Source organism: Camelus ferus, chromosome 12, assembly GCF_009834535.1.
Source record: "Camelus ferus isolate YT-003-E chromosome 12, BCGSAC_Cfer_1.0, whole genome shotgun sequence".
Classification (NCBI taxonomy): domain Eukaryota; kingdom Metazoa; phylum Chordata; class Mammalia; order Artiodactyla; family Camelidae; genus Camelus; species Camelus ferus.
This window is the reverse complement of record NC_045707.1, coordinates 26,326,816-26,349,947: the sequence shown is the minus strand read 5'-3', so window position 1 is coordinate 26,349,947 and position 23,132 is coordinate 26,326,816. Positions and strand designations below refer to the sequence as shown.

Sequence of the window (23,132 nt, the reverse complement as noted above, 5' to 3'; positions counted from 1 at the left end):
CGGGCCAGGCTTTAACATTTCAGGGCTTCACTTCATCCTCTACAAACAGAATAATTCCCTGCCCCATATTTTAAGACTGTTATGTACCACAAAGGGTACTTAAGGAATTCAGTGAGTTAATGCATGGAAGTCACAGAGCCTCGTCCTCAGGGAATGTTAGTTACCATCTTTAACACTGGCTGCATAGACTTGGCCAGGTATCAAAGCTAGAGGCACAAGAACTTGACAATGTGTCACTGTCTGGATCACAGTCACAGTTTTACACAGTAACACAAGTTACCTGGGACCACCCAGCTGTCACCCCAACCCAACCCCCACCCCAAGAACCCTCAATTTATCTGATTTGCTTGCTATCCCTACTTCTTGGAGAAAGTTGGCAAATCACACACAGAAAATGACTGCTAGGTTATGTCCGTTTCCATTGACTCAAATCACCCTACTTTCAGTATCCACTGTGCTGCAAAACATAGACTGATGTTCAGAAATGACAGTGAGGCCTTTCCAGTTCCATAGTCAGTAAAGTATGAATCTGTCATGTTCAATATGCTATACGACACTAAGCAAGGCAGGAAAGCGGGCTCCTGCGTTTTCAGAGAATTTTTTGCAATGAGGTTTGAAACTAAAAGGGTTTTTGTTTGACCTTCAGCTAACCAGAAAATTCAATTGACTCCTACTCCCCATTACTCAAGCGTCCTGGCTTGATCGTGTTAGGCACCTTTTCCTCATCTCCCCAGCACGGCTTTGCTCCATCAGCACAGATGGAGTGCTGGCTGTGTCTCCAAGGCTGCTCCATGTGCATGGGCACGTGTGTGCACACACAGGCACACGTGCACCCACTGATGGGTGCCACTGATTCTTATCCAGTTGTTCTGTCTTATAACTCAGGCATTGGTTTATTACACCCTAGAAAAACCGCTTATTAGAATCACTGATTAAACTACAGACCATCCTTTTGCCCATATTAGGAAGTTACAGCTTAGAAGATGCAGGTCCTGTGTGTTTGTATATATGTAATGTAAGTAAGAATTAAATAAGTGTGTCATTCCCCTCACATACTTAATTTGTGCCTTTCCAATCAAATGTGCAGAGCAAAGGCTAACTGCCCATAACAGGAGAACTTTTAGGAAGAAGGGAATAGCCACCAGGGAGACGACAGGGCATCAAGCAGGAGTTTGGTATAAAATCATTCATTCCAAAGCTGCGCTGGCTCGATAAATAAGCGGAAATGACATTGTGGTATCATGCCAGAGCATCTGCTATTGAAGACCGATTTTAATTTATTTTGATATAAATGGAAAATTGTGTCAGAACAGCATGGGAAAAGAAGCACACTGCATCTATCTGTACTCCTGCAGTGTGTCTCAGAGCTGCTCAATTTGGGAGGGAAAGTATCTTGTCAGGAGACAACAGAATTATCTTCCTTGTTGGAATTTTTGTTGCTTCCAGAAGCACATCTGCAGGTGATTCTGCAAAAGGCTAGAGTTGAATTAAATGATAACAGGAAATTTTAATCTATTGAAATCTGGGAAAAGTGAAATATTTTTGCCTTCCACCACCACCAGGCAAGCACACATACACCCAGAGATTTCACATTAGAGGAAATGACAAAGCTGGTTCTAGTAGGGGGAAATTTTGCAATAGAAAAGCCCCTTAGTTGTTTTTCTTGCTTTGCCTGAGATCTTGTTTGTTGGCTTGTGGTCTCACAGTGTCTAAACCATATGTTCAGATGAAGACTATTAAAATCATGTGGTGCAGAGAACATGTCTGTTCTTCTGCTTCAAAAAATGACTGAAACATTTAGCTTTGTTTATTCCCATAGAATTCGGATTGAAGTCTGTTCTCAACTTTCTCCTTCCTTCAACCCAATTTTTTTTTACTGGAGAGTTTAAAGTGCAAATTAAAGAATTTTGGAGAAAATTCATGTAATTCATAAGAGTTTCACATCCAAATTTAAGACTGACCCATATTTATACTTTGAATCCAGGAACACACTAAACTTTGTTAGTTAATAATTTATAATGTTTTTAAGTTTATCCATGTAATCTTCTAGAAGTTGAGAGGCTTAGACCCTAGACCTCACAAAACAGGTATCATTGCTTGACTGTGTGGATGGATCAATCCCAGTACAGCCTCCTGCTGCTACATTTTATTAAAAGTAATAAAGAATTCTTGCTAATACAGAAGCACATACTGAGTCTTTAAAATAAATCAGACTATGGGTTGACTTACCTAAACAAGTCAAGATACTATAGGGAAAAAGTATGAATCTGAAGGAAAATATATTTTATGCAATTAATATTCTATTTTTAAGAAGCAAATGATAAAAAGCTTTTTAATCAGTTATTTATCGACAAAGGAATTCTATAAAGCCAACTTATTTTCATAAGTGTTACATATACATAAGGGCCATCTAAATCTATATTCTTAAAGATTAAGTTATATCAAATAGATCTCCAAGGTTGATTGCTTTTCATTATATTCTAAATTTTGAAAATGAAGTTAACATATGCAAGCAGCTCTTGAGTTATCCACAGTACCCTAGTCGACAGTTATTCTTACTGTACTTAACAAACATAATAGGCAAGGATCAGGCCCTTGCTTTTGAACTGCCACTGGACTTCTGGATATTCCCTTAGGTTAAAGACCAAAAGCAAAGTAACTATTCTACTTTAAAGCAGTTGCTCAAAGATTTTAAGACATTCACTATCTATATCCATTTGACAAGAAAGAATTAAGGTTTCTGAATCTTTAAAAAATCTACTGCTGAAAATGTAATTCTGGCATGTCTGTTAACCATAACTATAAAGGCTCTAAATTAACGCTCCATTTTACTGTTTTCCTCCCGCCATAGGCCATGATCATCGCTTTCACATCAGAAATGATCCCCCGCCTGGTGTATTACTGGTCCTTCTCCGTCCCGCCCTATGGGGACCACCTGAACTACACCATGGAGGGCTACATCAACAACACCCTCTCCTACTTCAACATCGTGGACTTCAAAAACAAAAACAAGGACAACCCATACACTGGACTTGGTGACCATACCTCGTGCAGGCAAGTTCTGTTTACTGGTATTTAAAAATGCACCTCACCTTTTATAGGACTTTTGTTGTAATATAATTCTGTTTGGTATCACAACTGCTAGGGGTGTTTTTTTTTTTTTCCCTAGTTTTCTTTTCAATAAACTTAAAAAAAAGGGTAAGATATAAAAGTTAGTACAGACTAGGGTTAGAACCTTCAAACCAAACCATAAAGCAACCTTTTAAAATGAGAGTTAAGCGACTACAGGGAGATGGATCCAGGAGAAAACTCTTACTCAGTTGTTATGACTAATGTGTTATTTAAGCACACCCTGATGATCCTGAATGATGACAAACGAGCAGTCACTTAACAAAGCAATACCAGGACAAACAAGGTAAGTACCTCAGCCTAGCCTAGCAGCATTCTCTACAAGTATTCCAAAGCTCTCTGCATTTATTGTCATGGCTGGTAAGATCCATTGTGGACGGTGCACATCAACAAAATTACCAACTGATGAGGTTTGTCGACTACGTGTTTTAGAGGGTTTTTTTTTTTTTTCTTCCAATCAGAGTCTTAAACCTAATGGAGGCTTTAAAATTACTGAGTTCATCTCCTCAAAGTCTTCTCTGATTCAAACTCTCCAACAACACAAGTAAGAAACCAGAAATAAGCCCCAAATAAATGTTTCCAAGTTACACATAGTGGAGCATCGTCAGAATCCCACATTGCCTCTGCTTACTCTTACTTTACATAATTCTAAAGACTAATTAAACTTCTAAGTCTAATAGGTTACGGGTAGAAAATCAGAGCTATGCTACCTGAAGCACATGACATCTGAAACAAGGAAATTAGGTAAGGAAATTATAAAAAGTAGGTAGGATTCTCTGTGGGGAAGTATAGCCCCACAGCTGAGTGAGCCCTAATGACAGCATTATATAAATACGTTGGTAAGCATGTTTCTGAAAATGTGCTCAGTTTTAGTTTTACTCTTGAGAAAGCAGGGATAAAACTCTCAGCCCCCCAAAAAAAAATTTAAGATACTTCTTAAATCCATCATTATCCATCATCTTCTTCTTCCTCTTGTAAGTTAAATGAAGTGTTACTGGAGTCTTCGTTATCAAACTAAACTCTTGGATGAAATGTATATTATGTTTTATTTAAAAGAGGTGCATTAAATATACACTTTTTAATGGGTCCTTGTTTACAGCATTTGATCAAAAAGAATCACCTCCTGATACGCCTCCACTTTGTTTCCAGGTATCGTGATTTCCGGCACCCTCCCGGACACCCGCAGGAGTATAAACACAACATCTACTACTGGCATGTGATCGCAGCCAAGCTGGCTTTCATCATTGTCACGGAGGTAGGAAAAGTATCCTCTGAAATAGTTCACAAGGCAGATATACGGGCAGACCTTTTGTTAGCTTTAAGTATTGCCGACTCTGACTTAAAATATACAGGATGCTCTTATCTCTTGCTAATAATTATTTTAGGGCACTTACTAATCAGATTTGACCTGAGAATACCCATAATGCTCTCAGTAATTAAATGAAGGCTATCTGCTTTAAAAGGTAAAAGCATGTTGTGTACTAGGGGATTCAATTCCTTTCAATTTAGTATTAATTGAAGGCCTTTTGGAGGGGGGGGAGTATGGAGGGCACTGGGCTGCACACTAGGCTGTGAAGGGGCTTATTCAAGACAAATAAGATGTGATGTCTACCCTGAAGAAATGTTACTGCTATATCAGTTTTATTTGTATTATTACTATTTTTTATTGCACATTCACAGTATACCTTCTTACAATAGTTTTTTACGCCCCTACATTTACTAGCTCTGGAAAGTGACTAAGGCAGCTGTATGTTTGAAATTGATCTAGCCAACTTTGCTTCTTCCACGGACTGAATAACTATTACTAAATTCTGAAACCTCAAAAGCTACTTGATGGATGTGGTCAGTTAGGATTACATTTAGCTGCGGGAAACAAAAAACCCACCTACAGCGGCTTAAACAAATAAGGGCTGATTTTTCTCACATAACAAATTGCATTAGAGGTAGGTGGTGGTTCCTGAATCAGTACCAGCTCCCTGATGTGAGGACCGTATCTCCAACTCTCTCGGTTTTCTCTCACTGCATGTCACTTTATGACCGCAGTGTGACTGCCACAACTCCAGGTAACAATTATAAGTTCCGGGTGGGCGGAGAAGGAGGAGAAGGTGATGCTAGCCTTACCTGTTCCTATTTGTTACGAAAGAAAGTGTTCTGCCAGGAGCCCCCAGAGCAGACTATCACCCACATCTCATTGCTCCCAGCAGCGAAGTAGGATGAAATGAGAGGTATTTGGTTTGCTGTGAATAAAATCAAAATCTGTTAGTGAGAAAGGAGTGGGACAGGCTTTGATAAATTTTCTAGTATTTTTTTTAACAGCTATAGAAGAAAATAATCATTAGTTCACCACCGTAAATGGATTCCTGAAGTGCAGTATCCAATATACCAGCAAGAGTCACTTGTTCATATTCAAGTATCAAGCTGCCAAAACGTTTAGATGTCTCCTTTTGCTATCATGGTGGACTAGATACTGTGAGAGGCCATGTCACTATTTAGAATCAGCTGAAAAGATAAGTTCCTTTGTAGATTTCTCTTCCCTTCCAGTAAGCTCAAAACTGCAAAGAGGAAAAAAAGATGATGCCTCCACCTCAAAGCTCAGGGAGGCCGAGACGGGGGTCAGCAGTGAGGTGGGACAGCTGAGCTTCAGACTCCTGGGTTCTGCCAGGGGCCCCACAAAGGGCTAGACTTGTCTCAGAGCAGAAGGAAGTGCCTATCTTCTCTAGAGAAAAGTGTCTTCAATTTAGACCCCAGGTTTTTCTCAGATCAAGATGATCAAATATGAGCTTACAATCAAAGATGAACAATGAAAAGGGGGAAGTTTTTTTTTTTTTTTTAAAATAGGAATGAGATTCATCCAAAAAGATTGATTTGGACCCTCAATAACTTTGAATTACCAGGTAAGGAATAAACTAACCATATATGAAAATATTTAAAGTAATAAATCTCAATGAAATAATAAGAAACTATAAAAATTTCAAGGCAGTTTTGAAAATATTTAAATAGAACTTTTAGAAATAAAGCTATAGTTTTTGAAAAAAGAATTAGTACACTGGAAGACAGGTCTGAAAAAAATTACCACTAGCACATCACAGGGAGATAAGAAAAGTGGCATAGAAGACAGAATGAGAAGGACTAACTTTCCAAAAAAAATGGATAATGGAGGAGAGGCAATATCTGAAGAATTATTGGCTAAAATTTTTCCAGCATCAGTGAAAGACATCTGTTCACAGAGCAGAAAGCACAACAAATATTAAGCAAAGAAGTCTGCATTTATATGGACCATAAGGAAAATGCAGCACACCGAAGATAAGATCTTAAAAGTAACCAGAGAAAAAACACAGATGACTGACAAAGGAAATTAAGATTAGAATGAGAGTAGATTTAATAGCAACATGGAAGCCAGAAGAGAGGAGTCTAATATCTTTAAACTGATAAGGAAGGTAACAGGAAACCTCAAATTAGAGGAAAACTTTTTGAGCAATTGAAAAAAATCTTTCCACAATGAAAACACCAGGCCAGATGGTTTTCTAGAAGAGTGATAACAAACTTTCTAGGACAAATCATTTCTATCTTATACAAACTCCTCCAGAGATCAGAAAAAGGAAATACCAACTCTTCAGATCCTAAAATCAGGCAAGAATACAAAGAGAAAGGACAATTATAAACCAATCTTACTTATTACATAGATGCGAAGATCTTTCTAAAATGTGCAGACTGAATCTAGCAATATATTTTCAAAAGATGACACCATACCACACTGGCTTTCTCCCAAAAATGCAAGGGTGGTGTAACACAGAAAATCTGCATGTCTATCAGTGTCACCTACCTCAGAAATAGATGGGGGGGGGGGGGACCTTTCCTGTATCAGCTTTTGCCTCTTTACTCTGTAATTTCCATCATTCATACTCACTAATCTCTCTGTCATCTCAGAATATTCTCCACTCTCACATTACCTAACTTATGCAAAACACTTGACACAGCTGATCATCAAAACTCTTCCTCACTTGGCACCTAAGAAAACACTTTTTTTTTTTTTTTTTTTTGCCTTTCTTCCCACCTCACTAGGCAGCCGCTTCTTCATTTCTTTGTCCATTCCTTCTCTTCTCCTTAATGACCCCAGAGTTCATTCCTTGGTTGTCTTCTTTTCTCTATACTCCCAGCCTTGGTGATCTCATGCAGTCCGCAGGCTCTAAGTGTTACCTTAAGTGACTCACTAATGGGTATCTCCAGAACACCTCTCTTCTGAGCTCAACCCATCAATCCAACTGCATACTTGACCCTTCTGCTTGGCTATCTAACAGATACCTCAGACTGACTGCCCTCAATTCCCATATGTTCTTAAATCCACTTCTAATGTTCTCCTCCCTAGCTCCACAGTTACTCTCCCCTCCCCTCAATTATGGCAGCTCCATCTCAGCAGTTGCTCAGGCCAGAATTCTTGGAGTCCTCCTTGTTTTCTCTCCCCAGCTTATTCCAAATGCAGTCCTGTTGGCTTTTCCTTTGCAAATATATCACAAATCTTACCACTTCTTACCAACTCTGCTGCTATCCCCCAGATTGGAGCCACCATCATTTCTTGCCCGAATTAGGGCAACAGTCTCCTAACTGGACCCCCTATTGAGAGGAAAAGCCAAAGTCCTTACAGTGACATACACGACCCAACACAATCCAGCCACGCTACCTCCCTGATGTCACTTCTCTCAGCCTTCCTGGAGTACATCCTGCGGGCTTCCACGCTGTGGACTCTGTACTAGCTGTTCCCTACGCCCAGAATGTCTTTCCTCCTGATGTCTGCATAGCTAATTCCCTCACCTCCTTAAAGTCTTTGCTCAGTGAGGCATATCCAGACTAATCCATATGAAATCAATATAAAATTTACCTCCCACCATAACACTCATGAATAACTGTTACTCTGCTTTACTTAGCTCACAGCACTTTTTTTCCCATAGCTCTTATCACTTCTGAACACTATGTATAATTTGTTTCTCATTATGTTAATTCTATATTATCTCTGTCATCTTGCTAGGTTAGAGATTTTTGAACAGTAAATAAATAAAAAGGTTTTCAACCTTATGAGTCTTCAGGAAAATGCAAAGTCAGACCAAAGTGAGAGTCCATTTCATAATCACAATTTGGATTTTAAAAAAATGATAATAAGTGCAGACAAGGATGTAGAGCAACTGAAACTGTTACCCACTGCTGATGGGTGTGTAAGCCTGCATGACTGCTTTGGAAAATACTTGGTACCATCTTATAAAATTGAGCATTCACGTAACAGAGGCTCTTGGCCATTCCACTCCCAGGTGCACGCTCTTGAGAAACTCCCCCAGAAATTCTCCAGAATCGAAGTGCAAGAAACATTCCCAGCATCACTGTTTCTAATATAAAAACTAGACACAAACCCAGTACCTTCTGATAGGGGAACAAACCGTAGCGTGTTAACACGGTGGAACAGTATACAGAAGTGGTAAGAAATGGACATTGGTTATGCACAATAACGTTGATGAATCTTAGAAACTAATTTCAAGTGAAAAAAGTAATCTTCAAAAGACTGTACTATATAGTCTCATACTACCTTTATAAAGCTCAAATATAGCAAAACTGAACAAGATAACTGTTTGGGGATATGGACATATAATAAAAGAAGATGATACATACTAACATGGGTTAGTGCTTATCTTTGGGGAATAGGCCTGGGAAAGAGATAGGAAAGCAACACGAAAATATTAAAGCACTGTCAGTGTCATGGTGAGTATATTACAGATATTGGATATCTTCTCTTCTATGTATCAAATAGTATTCTTGAAACTTATAAAGTAACAAAACGCAGCTCCTTGGCAGAGCCACATCATGGTGGGAGAGACTGGATGTCCATGTGTAATGCCCACCACCTTGTCCTGATTTACTGCTGCAGTGACCGACAAAAATAAACGGAAGGAACTCAGCGTTCTCCTCCATCTTTTTGTGACTTTCTTTTTTTCTCTCCTCCCTCAGCATATCATCTACTCTGTGAAATTTTTCATTTCGTATGCAATTCCCGACGTCTCGAAAAGCACGAAGAGCAAGATCAAGAGAGAAAAATACCTAACCCAAAAGCTCCTTCATGAGAACCACCTCAAAGATATGACGAAAAATATGGGGGTCATAGCCGAGCGGATGGTAGAAGTGGTGGACAACAATTTACGACCAAAAGTAGACTAAGAGCTTTATGTTCTGAGAAGCACTTTAAAGAATGTAGCTCTGTCCAAATATATTACGAATCACTAATGAGAATGTTTTAAGTTAAATCACTTTGGCAGACATGAGTCTTAACAATGGCCATTTTCATGCAGGTTACTTTTCAGTTTCAGCGAGTGATGCAGGAACTGAAAATGCAAAATTTAGATCAAGAAGGGCATAAAGCTAATCACCTGGAAAACCTGAAATGTTACTTTTTTTTGATAAATTGGTATTTTAGCAATACAGAAAAAAAGTTTCTTCGCTTGCTTAAAAGCAGCCCCTACCAAAGCAGAATGGATTTTTTTCCTCCATTGATGACTTCCATTCCTTTCTGTTCTCAAGCACATGATCTTTTTTATTTTTAGGCAGTGTTTCAGTTCTTCACTTTTGCCAGATCTGTTCCAAAGTTATCTTTCCCTTACAGTACCATCATTAAAGACTAGACATGCTAGCTGTCATGTGATTAAAAACAGCTAACGCAGAATTCAGCTTGAATGCTGTATTAAGTGGCATATAGACTCAAGACTTCACAATATTTAGGTGTATTATCACATCCCTACAGAAAAGGAAACCTCAGGTAATAAGAGCAAATAGTTTCAGTCTTCATCTTGGCCTATCTTTCCATCTCAGAGAAAGACTCATAATGGATTGGGATAAAGATAGCAAGGTTCTGAGGCATATTTGTGCTAATTCACAGCGACACCTTTCATCTTCCAGGAGCACTGGTAGAATGTCCTGCGCCTACTCAATGTTGACTGCTTTGCCAATCTCCAGGGAATAAGACAACAAAAGCAGGGAAGGTTACAGGTTGGAATAGGATTGTAACTCATACCGATCAGGATAATTACCTCTTCTAAAGATCTGTAGTTTCTTTCCCAAAATTCCGTATTTATCAACAGTTTGGAAAAGATAAGCCCATCAAGTTCCCACCAGTTGCCCTTTATCCATCGGATCCAGAAAGGGAGAGCATTACAAACCACGAGCACTGCTGTGACCGGACAGTGCTGCGCGTGTCAGGAGAACAGCGCTCAGTGTGACCGTGGAGAGCGCCTTGCCTTTCCGTGGGGATTCTGCACGTCCGTCCGAGTGATCAGCACAGCAGAGCATCTGCTCAGCGCACCTTACTCCCTTCTCTTACAAGCCCAGTAACTTGTTCTAATTGCATGTTTGCACCAGAGGAGAATTCCAGGGAGGGAGAGGGAGAGACGGAATATACCCAGATTATTCCCAGTCAAGAAAAAAGACTGGATTGGATTTGAATTTCCAGCCTCCCCTCAAGCTAATCAGGCAATTAAGGGTGAGAAAAGAAAGTGGTTTGGTGACCAACCCTGCCGTCAGCTGGAGGTAACTTCCTGCGGAACGCCTGCCCTACCATGCACACCTTGCCCTCGATTTATTCAGCTGGACAGTCTTTACTGCGTGTGACTGGTAACAGGGCAGGACTGGGTACAGGAGAGGGTGTCTGGCGCTGGGCTCTCGCTAGGTGGGCTGCCACCCACTGGGATGCTGCTAAATGCCCAGGTGCCACAAGAGCCAAGCCACTCGGATTCCCAGCCGCGGAGAAAAAGGAGGCACTGAATTTTAAGTGAGATTTCCAGGCTTGTAGTAATAGAGTAGCTTAGTTCCAGGTCAGAATTCTAAATGCCTGCCAAGAATGTTACAAACAAAAACCCTGAAAATCCCAGTATTTATGTAGGATCCATCAAAACAGTATTCTGGACTTTGGAATTGTCCCAATGGATCAGGGACAGCATTTCACTAACTTTCCTGATAATGGTAAGGATGTGATCAGAGAGTGCTCACAACAGGTCACGTGAGGTCGGGCTGCACAGGGAGCTACAAATGAATTTCTTCCCGATGGGGAGATGTTCTCATCCACCACAGCCCAGATGGGTACCACTGTCGCTTCCCCTGCTCACCTGGGATCCTGCTCCTGGAATTGGGGCTGCTGCTTCTCATGTTACCTCTCCTCTTCTCTGATGTGTAGGACTATCTGCTAGTGTTGGATCTGCTGTTTCTGGACTCCTAGGAAAGTCTTGTGTATACAATACAACTTTAAAAGAATGGTGCATTTACGTTTTCATAAATCATCCTTCATAAACCGCCTTCATAGTTTAAAATGTGCTTCTGTGGACAGGAGGGAAAAAAATTAACCTCTACATTTTTAAAGATAGTGAATGTGATGTAGAACACTGCCAATAGTCCCCAAATGGCCAGGTTGTGGCACTGACAGTGTTCACATAAGTCTATTGCTGACTTGGTGGTGAGGAAGTGGGGCTGTCTGCAGGCACTTGTGGGCTGGATCAGTAAATGGGAGCAGAGGCTGCACCCTGGAAAACTGGCTGGGTGAGATGGGTGACCGATGAAAGGATAATCTGGCCCTAGACCTGCCTGGTGTTAACCACTAGAGAGATTTTAGTTTTGATCCTTTTGTGATGCCTGTGAATTTTAACGGATTGAAGCATCAGACCAAAATACTCAGGGGATCTTCCTTTAAATATCCCACAGATATTTTAGTTATGTCACTAGGAAGGGAAAGATTTTGTTTTTGTTTGGAAACTAAACAAGACCATCTTTTAAACTGTTTTGTCACCCAAAGCCTTCTCCTCGAATTGCACGTGCATCTTGAATTTCAGAAAACATTCGTTCACAATTGGGGGAGCCGAATGGGCTCTGTTGTTGAAACACTTCTTATACTATTTCTCGCATTCGTATTATAAGATGTTTGAAAAGGTAAAATGTATGAGCGGCTTAACGAAAACACAACTGAAATATTTATGATGCTTTTCATACACTGTGGCATAAGATGTAAAGTTTGTAATATTTTGCAAGTTTCTGTGCATTTTAATATTCTTTTATAGTTATAAGCATTTTAATAAATTCATTTTAAAAAATACTATGGTTGGATTTGTAATTGTCTTAATGTTTTTTTAGGAAAGAAAAAATGTATATCTGCTATTTACCAATTATGTGTCACTCAGATAACAGATGTGCACTTTTATGTGGATTAGATCTGAAAGTTTTCATAGCCTGCATTATACTGAAACATGTATTTTCTGGGGAAAATTGGGGATAGAGTTTCAGCCAGGGCTGCTGCCTACAGTTGCTGGGATAGAGGCCTGCACAGGGCACCAGGCCTGGAGACCGGGCGTGCCAGGGTCAGGCTGCATCAGCCAGAAGGGGAGAGGTCCTTTTCTCTAACTGCATGAAGATGCTTCTGCATGTGGTACCTGGGGCATGTCACCTGACATGGGGCATTGTCACCCAGAGAGGGCACATCTCTAAGAAGGCTCAGAAGGCTCTGTTTGGACCTGCTGTGGCCCTAGGTACAGAAAGGGGACATAATGGAAAAGAATATAAAGGGGAAAATCTCATTACAAAAACCAACCTCTTTTTTAAAATTCCTGGATAACATAGAATCCAGATTTTAACTCATTCCATCCTGTGAATTTTTTTTTCTTTGACCAGCTTAAACCTCATTAGGCTTCCAGTAAAACTAAGTCAAACATAGTCTATAGCTGGACCAACAGGAAGAAGCATTTTCTGATCTATAAATGATGCTCTTGGGATGAGTACTAATACTGTTGTTCTTCCCTCCATAAGAAACAAAGAAATGGATTTAAACCATTTTCAAATCCAGCAAAGGAGCCACAAGAAGTTCGTTTCTTGAGCAGAGTACCCCCTTCTCATTTAGGGGGGATGATGAAGTCTTAAATAATTGGTATTTATCTGACCCCACAGGTCCCATGCCAGGTGTCTACCTACACATGATCTCACTGCCAGCATATTTTATTGCAAGGAAATTTTAAGTAACTTTTTTTAAATGATAAAATATATGATTTAAAAAGAAATGCAACCTGTTTAAAAATCCCCAGCTGTGTAAGAAGACTGTGCAGGAAACCTAGGTCCTGCTGTCACCCCAGCCCAGCCCAGTCCCCAGAGGTCCCAGGATGTGTGAGTTAAGGGATCAAGGGCAGCCCAAAAGAAACTTCAGGGATCTGCTTTGCTTTTAAATAATTATACTCAGTATATTAAGAGCAGAAAAGCTAGTTCTTTCCTTAAGTTTTTTAAGTTGAGCCCACATCCTATTTTCATAAATTTAGCAAATTTTACCACTTTTTAAAAGCCTTTGAATGTTTGATACCACTTGCAAACTTAATGAAATGCTTTAAAATATCTGAGCTAACAGTTATAAATTGTCCATTCCAGTTCCTTTTTAAGTACTCCTGTTTTCTAACCAACTGTGGCCAAGAGGCCATCAAGTGGAGGAGATGCAGACTTTGTCCTGCTCTTCTCTTGAGAGGACACCTTTGACAAAGCCATTTAGGCCATGTGCTCCCTTGTCACCCTTCATCACTGGGACACTAAATATACAAGTGGACAGTGGCCAGACTATATACGAAAAAAGAACTCTGACCCACAACCTGCAGCGACCAGCCCAGGAAACCAGCCCCTTATCTGTAATAATCAGACCAAGAAGCCAGCCACACTGGTAGGAAGCCTAGTCTGTTTTATCTTCAGTCCAGGAAGCCAAATGATAGCCCCCAAAACAATCAGCTCCAAATGGCCAGGACTTGGTTAATAACAGACAGCATCCCTAATTTTTATCCGTACTTCCAACTTAGGACCAACCGGAGAAAGCCAAATATGCACCTCTCACCAATCACACTGAACGCACTGCTTCTAGTCGCCCACCTCCAGCTTCCCCACAACAACAGTCTCCAAGCAGGGCACACCTGAAGCCTTCCCTTTTGCCCACTAGCAAGTATTCCCACTCCTCTGCCTGCCTTGGAGTCTGCCACAGTACAAATGTCTGGCTCCCTCACGACAGCAAGCTCAGAATACATAGCCCTTGCTTGTTCTCGTTTGGTTGGTCTTCATTTCTACCTCTCTCAGCTCCAGCTTCTTAATCTGTGAAATGGGGCTACACAGTTCCCACCAGTCAGTGTCATTCTGAAGTCCCTAATGTCTCACACTGCATTCAGTGTGCCAGGAAGTATGAGAGACCACAGGATGAACATGAGGCATCTTCTTGGAGGTGTTTCAATGATTAAGGGAGAAATGACTGTATTAAGACAAACACAGATACATAATTGAATGCCAAACGTGAGCGCATCCTTAGTACAAAATAACAATCTTCAAAGGAATTGTATGTTTATGGTGAGCTGCCTCATCTAGACCCCTGGGTGATAACCTTTGCTTTCCTCTCTTCATTGGAACTTGGATGGAAAAGGCTGTCAATTTTTTTTTTTTTTTTTTTTTTTTTGGTGGGAGGTGGTTAGATTAACTTACTCATTTTTTAGAGGTGGTACTAGGGGTTGAACCCAGGACCTTGTGTATGCCAAGCAAGCACTCTACTACTTGAGCTATACCCTCCCCCATCTGTGAAATATTGACATGCATTGAAAGCACTTTTTCAGCCATGAGGTTCTAGAATAGTGGTTCTCAAAGTGTGGTCTAGGTTCCTTTGGTGGGGGGGGGGGGGCAGCCTGAGACCTTTTCAGGAAGTCCACAAAATCAGAACTATTTTCATAATAATATGAAGACTTTTTTTTTGCCCCTTTTCACTCTCACTTTCTTATGAGTGTACAGAAGAGTTTCCAGAGGCTGCATAACGTGAGATATGGCCACAGACTGAACACAGCAACAGTCATGAGCATCCAGCTGCTTTCTATTAAGCCAGATATTAAAACTAAAACAATGAAAAATAACTATAAAACAATGCACTATTCTCACATTTTGAAACAGTTATTTTTCATTAAAGCATTTTATGTTTCACATGCAATGGGTTTACTGTTATTGTTAAATTAAGTAAATGTTTCCATTTTCTTAGTTTTAGTTTCTAATACACTGAATAGTAATATTCATATAAATGAACATTTTGGGGGGCTTTCAATACTTTAACAGTATGAAGGGTGTTACTGACTAAAAGTATAAGAAACTCTATTTTATCATAATAAAAATTTGAACTAGAGCCTACCATTGCATTCATGTTGGATCTGGGCCATAAAACTCCAAGTGTGACAGTGGCAGGAAAGACCAATATGCCCCTTCTACTCTCAGCTGCATGTAAAATTCATCTTCTGGCCAATATCAATGACCTCTCTTGAAGCTTGACTTCAGCTTAAGGGCTGCATTGGTGCTTCTGCTCCAACAAACCCCTCATCCCTGCCTGAAGCCTGCTGAGCTCTTATTAGTCATTTTTACCCCCAGCTGTCTGTCCTAGGCTGCACAGTTTGATGAAGCCTGCTACAGCTTCTTTTGTATATTTTAACCCAGTTAGCACACATTTGTGTATATATTTCACATTCCAGGCTGTTTGCTTGGAAATCCTGGGTTCCCCAAGGAGGATGGGTAACCCAGCACTATTAGAGGACTGGCGTGCAAAACAGCGGTTGGAACTACCAGTCCTGGTGCCGTGTAGAGGCCCAGTGCAAAGACATCTGGTACATTACTCCTGTAAGCCATATGCAGGGAGCAAGCCCATTAAATATATTTCCTTCAAACAAGGAGGAAAATGTATTTTTTATATCCATCTGAGCACATGAGCATTTGAATTTGGGCCTTCAAACAAACACTCAGAAGTAAATACTGGTGCAAATCAATCAGTGTGATACACCACATCAACAAAAAAAGGACAAAAATCACACGATCATCTCAATAGATGCAGACAAAGCATTTGATGAAATTAAACACCCATTTGTGCTAAAAACTTAACCAAAGTGGGTATAGAGGGAACACATCTTAACATAATAAAAACTATTTATGACAAACCTGCAGCCAGCATAATACTCAACAGTGGAAAAACTGAAGGCCTTCCCACTAAAATCTGGAACAAGACAAGGACGCTCACTCTCACTACTTCTATTCAACATAGTCTTGAAAGTCCTAGCCACAGCAATCAGGCAAGAAGAAGAAATAAAAGGGATTCACATTGAAAAAGGTAAAATTGTCACTATACGCAGATGACATGATACTATATATAGAAAAGCCTAAAAGCTCCACGCAAAAACTACCAAAGCTGATAAAAGAATTCAGCAAGGTAGCAGGATCCAAAATTAACATACAGAAATCAGTTGCATTTCTTTATACTAACAATAAGATAACAGGAAAATAAAGTAAAGAAATAATCCCTTTTAAAATTGCATCCAAATAAAATACTTAGGAATAAATCTCACCAAGGAGGTGAAAGACTTAAACAGAGAACTACAAAACACTGATTAAGGAAATTAAAGATGACTTTAAAAATAACCCATGCTCTTGGATTGGAAGAATCAGTATTTTTCAAATGGCCATACTACCCAAAACAATTTACAGATTTAATGTGATCCCTATCAAGTTACCCAAGACATTTTTCACAGAATTAGAACAAATAATCCTAAAATTTATATGGAATCACAAAAGACCCAGAATTGCTAAAGAAATATTGAAGAAAAAGAACGAAGCTGGCAGAATAACCCTCCCAGACTTCAGAGAATACTACAGAGCTACAGTAAGCAAAACAGCATGGTATTGGCATAAAAACAGACACAGGAATCAATGGAACAGAATAGAGAGCCCAGAAATAAACCCACAGACCTATGGTCAATTAATCTTTGACAAAGGAAGCAAGAATATGCAATGAAAAAAAGAGTCTCTTCAGCAAGTGGTGTTGGGAAAACTGGACAGCAGCATGTAAATCAATGAAGTTAGAACAGGCCCTCACACCATACATGAAAATAAACTCAAAATGGCTTAAAGACTTAAATATAAGATAAGACGCAATAAATATCCTAGGAGAAAACATAGGGAAAACATTATCCGACATAAATCTCAGCAGTGTTCTCTAGGGCAATCTACCCAGGGGATAAAATTTAGAGTGAAAATAAATATGACCTGATTAAACTTATAAGCTTTTGGAGAGCAAAGGAAATCATTAGCAAAACAAAACTACAACCTATGGAATGGGAGAAAATATTTGCAAATGATGCAACTGACAAAGGCTTAATTTTCAGAATATATAAATAGGTCATACAACTTAATAACAAAATAAAACAAACAACCAATCCCAAAATGGGCAGAAGACCTAACAAGAAATTCTCCAATGAAGACATACAAATGGCCAATAGGCACATGAAAAAATGCTCAACTGTTTGCTAATTATCAGAGAAATGCAAATCAAAACCACAATGAGGTATCACCTCACACCAGTCAGACTGGCCATCATTCAAAAGTCCACAAACAATAAATGCTGGAGAGAGTGTGGAGAAAAGGGAATCCTACGCTGTTGGTGGGAATGTAGTTTGGCGCAGCCACTATAGAAAACAGTATGGAGATTCCTCAAGAGACTAAAAATAGACTTACATGATCCAGCAGTCCCACTCCTGGGCATACACCCAGAGGGAACCTTAATTCAAAAAGATAAATGCACCCCACGTTCACAGCAACACTACTTACAATAGCCAAGACATGGAAACAACCTAAATGTCCATTGGCAGATGACTGGATTAAGAAGCTGTGGTACATTTATATAATGGAATACTACTTAGCCATAAAAAATAAAATAATGCCATTTGCAGCAACATGGATGGACCTGGAGAATGTCATTTTAAGTGAAGTAAGCCAGAGAGAGAAAGAAAAATAGCATATGATATCACTTATATGTGGGATCTAAAAAAAGGGGAAAAAAGGACACTAATGAGCTCATCTACAAAACAGAAACTAGACTCAAAGACATAGTAAACAATCTTATGGTTACTGGGAAGAGGCGTGGGAAGGGATAAATTTGAGAGTTTGAGATTTGCAAATGTTAGCCAATATATATATAAATAGGTTTTTTAAAAAAAGTATTCCTTCTGTATAGCACAGGGAACTATGTTCAATATCTTGTCATAACCTTTAATGAAAATGAATACGTGTATGTATATGCATGACTGGGACATTGTGCTGTACACTAGAAATTGACACATTGTAACTGACTGTACTTCAATTTTTAAAAAAAGTGAATGTTGGCTCTCATTTTTCCAGCCTAGCTGGAAACAGTATGTACCATGATATGCAAGATATGATTTGACTGCCATATTTAACATATGTTTGTTCATGAAATCAGACTTTTGAAAGAAGGAAATTTTGACTTTATTGACTCATACTATTATGTCTTTATTGTCTATTCAATATATCTATTTTATTCTCTGCTATCTTCTTCAGGTTTACTTTATCTAATCTCTTAAGTTAGATTCATTAGACAATTCACTCAACAAATATTTGTGTGTCTATTGTGTGACAGGCACTATTTTACATACTGGAGATAGAGTAGTGTTGCTTGGCTCACTAATATTCTAATACTGGCATTTAGGACCATTAAGTTTCCTTCTAAATCTCATTTGAGCTGCAACCCATACTTTTTACATATAGAGTTCTTGTTTGTTTGTTGGTGTGGTGGTTATTACATTCTAAGTTTGTTTAAGTTTTGTTTTACTTTTTAGTCTAAAATGCCTTTATGCTACTCTCATACTTAAAAGGTAGTTTAAGTTTAATTTCTTTCTTACCTAAGAGATAAAATGTTGTGACATTTAATATTTGATCGTCTGACCTTAATTGCATAATATCAAGAAGAGTTTCTGTATACTATATATGCCATCTATAAGAGACTCACTTCAGCTTTAAGGACACATATAGGCTCAAAGTGAAGGGACAGAAAGAGATATTCAATACAAGTGGAAGCCAAAAGAGAGCATAGGTAGCTATACTTATATCAGACAAAACAGACATTAAGCCAAAAAGAGTAATAAGAAATAAAGAAGGTCATTTATGTAATGATAAAGGGGCCAATTCATCAAAAAGATAAGATTGTAAATAAATATGCACACAACATTGGAGCACCTAAATATATTAGGTAAATACTAACAGATCTAAAAGGAGAAAAACAATACAATAATAGTAGGGGATTCAATACCCCACTTTCAATCATGGATAGATCATCTGGAGAGAAAAATCAAGAAGAAAACATTGGACTTGAATCATGCTTTAGATCAGATGAACCTAACAGACATGTACAGAACATTCCATTCAACAGCAGCATTCCACATTCTTCTCAATTTCCCATGGAACATTCTCTAGGATACATCATGACAGGTCACAAAACAAGTCCTAAGAAATTTAAGAAGACTAAAGTCATACTTAATATCTCTTCTGGCCACAGTGATATGAAGCTAGCAAACAGCAATAAAAGGAACAATGAAAAATGCACAAAGATGTGAAAATTAAACAACACACTTCTGAATAATCAAAGACAACATTTTTTAATCCAAAAATATCTTTAAATAAACGAAAATTGACAAGCAACATAACAAAAACCTATTGGATGCTGCAAAGCAGTCCCAAGAGGAAACTTTAAAGAGATAAATACTACATGAAAGAAAAAAAGAAAAGAAAGGGGGAAAGAAAAAAGAAGGAAAGAAGGAGGGAAGAAGGGAGGAAGGAAGATCTCAAATAAACAACCTAAATTTATACCTAAATAAACTACAAAAAGAACAAAGACCAAAGTTAACAAAGGAAGGAAATAAAGATCAGAGCAAAAATAAATGAAATAGAGACCAATTTAAAAGATAAACAAAACTAAGCTTTTTTGAAAATATAAACAAAACTGAAAACCTTTAGATAGACTAAGAAAAAAAGAACTCTCAAAAATACAAAATTAGAAATGAAAGAGACATTACAATTAATGCCACAGAAATACAAAGAATAAGAGAAAGAATAAGACTACTATGAACAATTATATACCAAATTGGATAACCTAGAAGAAATCGATGCATTTTTAGAAACATAATCTTCAAATCTGAATCATGAAGAAACAGAAAATCTAAACAGCCCAATAACAATAAAACTGAATAAGAGATTTAAAGCCTCCCAACAAAGGACAGTCCAACATCAGATGGTTTCACTAGTGAATTCTACTAAACATTTAAGAACGAATTAACACCAATCCGCCTCAAACTCTTCCAAAAAATGAGGGCGAGCAAACAGTCCCCAATTAGTTTTACAAGGCCAGCATTACCTGATACCACAATCAGTTAAGAATATTACAAGAAAACTACAGACCAAATTCCCTAATAAATATAGATGCAAAAATTCTCAACAAAATATTAGCAAACTGAGTTCAGCAGTACATTGAAAGAATCATACATTCTGATCAATAAGAATTTATCCCCAGAATGCAAGGATGGTTCACAAATTAATAAATGTGATACACCACATTAATATAATGAAAGATGCAAATTATATGAGCATCTCAATAAATGCAGAAAAAGCACTTGACAATATGCAACATCCTTCCATAAAAAAAACTCTCAATATATTGAGTACAAGGAAAGTATCTCAACACGATAAAGATCATATGTGACAAGCCCACAGCTAACATCATACTCCGTGGTAAAAGGTTGAAAGTTTCTCCTCTGAGATCAAGAACAAGACAAGGATATCCACTTTTACCCTCCTGTTTACCACTCCTATTCAGCACAGTAGTGGAAGCCCTAATTGGAGCAATCAGGAAAAATAAGCAAATAAATAAATAGCAGCCAAATTGGAGAAGAAGTAAAACTGTCTTTGTCTGCAGATGATATAATCTTAAATATAGAAAATCCTAAAGACTCCACCAAAAAATCTGTTAAGAGCTAGTCAAAAAATTAAGTAAAATATCAGGACACAAAATCAATATACAAAACTCAGTAATGTTTCTATATATAAAGAGTAAGTTATCTGAAGAAAGAAAAAACAATTCCATTCAAGGGAGGACTGGGAGGTGAAGTAAGGAGTCCTTTTCAGAAAAATGTATTATTTACATGTCTCTCACAGCTTTAGAACTTTATCGCACACACTAAACACATAATGATTATTCAATATGACTAGACTTAAACATGCAAAAAAACCTATTTAGATCTCCCATAATTCTCCATAAGCCACATGACTAAACAACATTTAACAAGTGAGAAAACAATAACTCAACCTTGTGAACATCACTAAAGAAATGAATAATAAATTTTCAGAGAGATTCTCTTGGGTTGCTAGTACATACAGGTTTTAGTTTACCATCAGACTTTGCCTAGTTATTCCCAACTTAAAGAAGATAACAGTAGATACAGAATGAGTACAGGAAGTCAGGGAAAAGAACTGCCAAGTACCTGTGCCTTTCGATTTTGTTTCTTAGTTTAACATAGCCAACAATTTCAGGATCACAACCACACACTGAGAATTGTTACAGGTTCTTTGATCCTGAGAAATATCACCTTAATAAACAATCTAACTGCAAAAAAAAAAAAAAATCCATTCACAATATCATAAAAAACAATAAAATTAATAGGAATAAATTTAACAAAGGAGATAAAGGATTTGTACACTGAAAACTACAAGACTTTGATGAAAAAGAAAGAAACTGATGAAGATGCAAACAAATGAAAACACAGCCAGTGTTCATGGTCAGAAGAATTTGTTAAAATGTCCATACTACCCAAAGCCATCTATAGATTGAATGCAATCCCTATCAAAATTTCAATGGCATTTTCCATAGAAATAGAAAAAAAAAACCCACTCAAATCTGTATGGAAGCACAAAAGACCCCAAATAGCCACGGCAGTCTTGAAAAAGAAAAACAAAGTTGGGGGCATCACACTTCCTGACCTCAAACTGTACTACAAAGCTACAATAATCAAAATAGTATGGTCCTGGATAAACTGGATACATAAACCAATGGAACAGAATTGAGACCCTGAAAGTAAGTCCTAACTTGAGGGAATACCAAGGGGCAACTGTAATTATCTAATAAGAAGAAATAAACTCCTGAACCACTGTTAAGAATAAAGAGGACAAAAAGGAAGAGAAGGAGGCAAGAGGACAGCAAGCACATTCCTGTCAATGGGAGTCATCATCAAACTCTTCCCTTGTAGGAAAGTCACTTACTGGCTGTTTTTCCTTGCATTTGATCTTTGATTTTTGAAATCAGAATGACAGTATTTATTTTAAATCCCATTCACTTAAATGTATGTAGAGAAACAATGATTATTTTTCTCAGAATCCTTTTCAGGTATGTACCATATTTCAAAATGCACAGTATATAGGCTAAACCATAGAAAAATTTTATCCAATAAAGCTCTTTAAAAAAAAAAAAAAAGAAGTAAACTCTAACTTAGACGGTCAACTAATACTTGACAAAGAGGCCAAGACACTCAATGGGGAAAGAATAGTCTCTTCACAAATAGGAAAACTGGATAACCACAGGCAGAAGAATGAAATTAAGACCCTCATTTTATATCACTTACAAAATTAACTCTAAATGCATTGAAGGCTAACTTAAAAACTAAAACTGGAAAGCTTCTAGAAGAAAACGTAGGGAAATGCTCCTTGAAATTGGTCCTGGCAACAATATTTTGGATATGAAACCAAAAGCACAAGCAACATAAGCAAAAATTAATAAGTGGAACAACATCAAACTAAAATTTCTGCTCAGCAAAAGAAAACCAACAACAAAATGAAAAGGCAACCTATGGGATGGGAGAAAATCTTTACAAATCATGTATCAGAGAAGGGGTTAATATCCAAAATATACAAAGAACACATACAACTCAATATTAAAAAAACAAAAAACCCAATCAAAGAGTGGGCAAAGGATTTGAATAAACATTTTTCCCAAGAAAACATACAAATGGCCCACAGGTACATGAAAAGGTACTCAACATCACTAACCATCGTAGAAATCCAAATCAAAACTAAATGAGATATTACCTCACACATGTTAGAATGGCTATTGTCAAACA

General features: G+C 38.1%; 1 protein-coding gene across 3 annotated transcripts in view; it reads left to right on the top strand.

Annotated features, from left to right (window-relative positions):
- ANO6 (anoctamin 6) overlaps window positions 1-12,242 on the top strand; it is a 187,059-nt gene extending 174,817 nt beyond the window's left edge. For all 3 annotated transcript variants that reach the window (XM_032493262.1, XM_032493263.1, XM_032493264.1), the window contains 3 exons: window positions 2,852-3,054; window positions 4,279-4,384; window positions 9,121-12,242. In XM_032493262.1, coding sequence (XP_032349153.1) covers window positions 2,852-3,054; window positions 4,279-4,384; window positions 9,121-9,327 — 516 coding nt within the window. In that variant the 3' untranslated portion in view covers window positions 9,328-12,242. The remainder of the gene's footprint in view (window positions 1-2,851; window positions 3,055-4,278; window positions 4,385-9,120) is intronic.
- The last annotated feature ends 10,890 nt before the right edge of the window (window positions 12,243-23,132 follow it).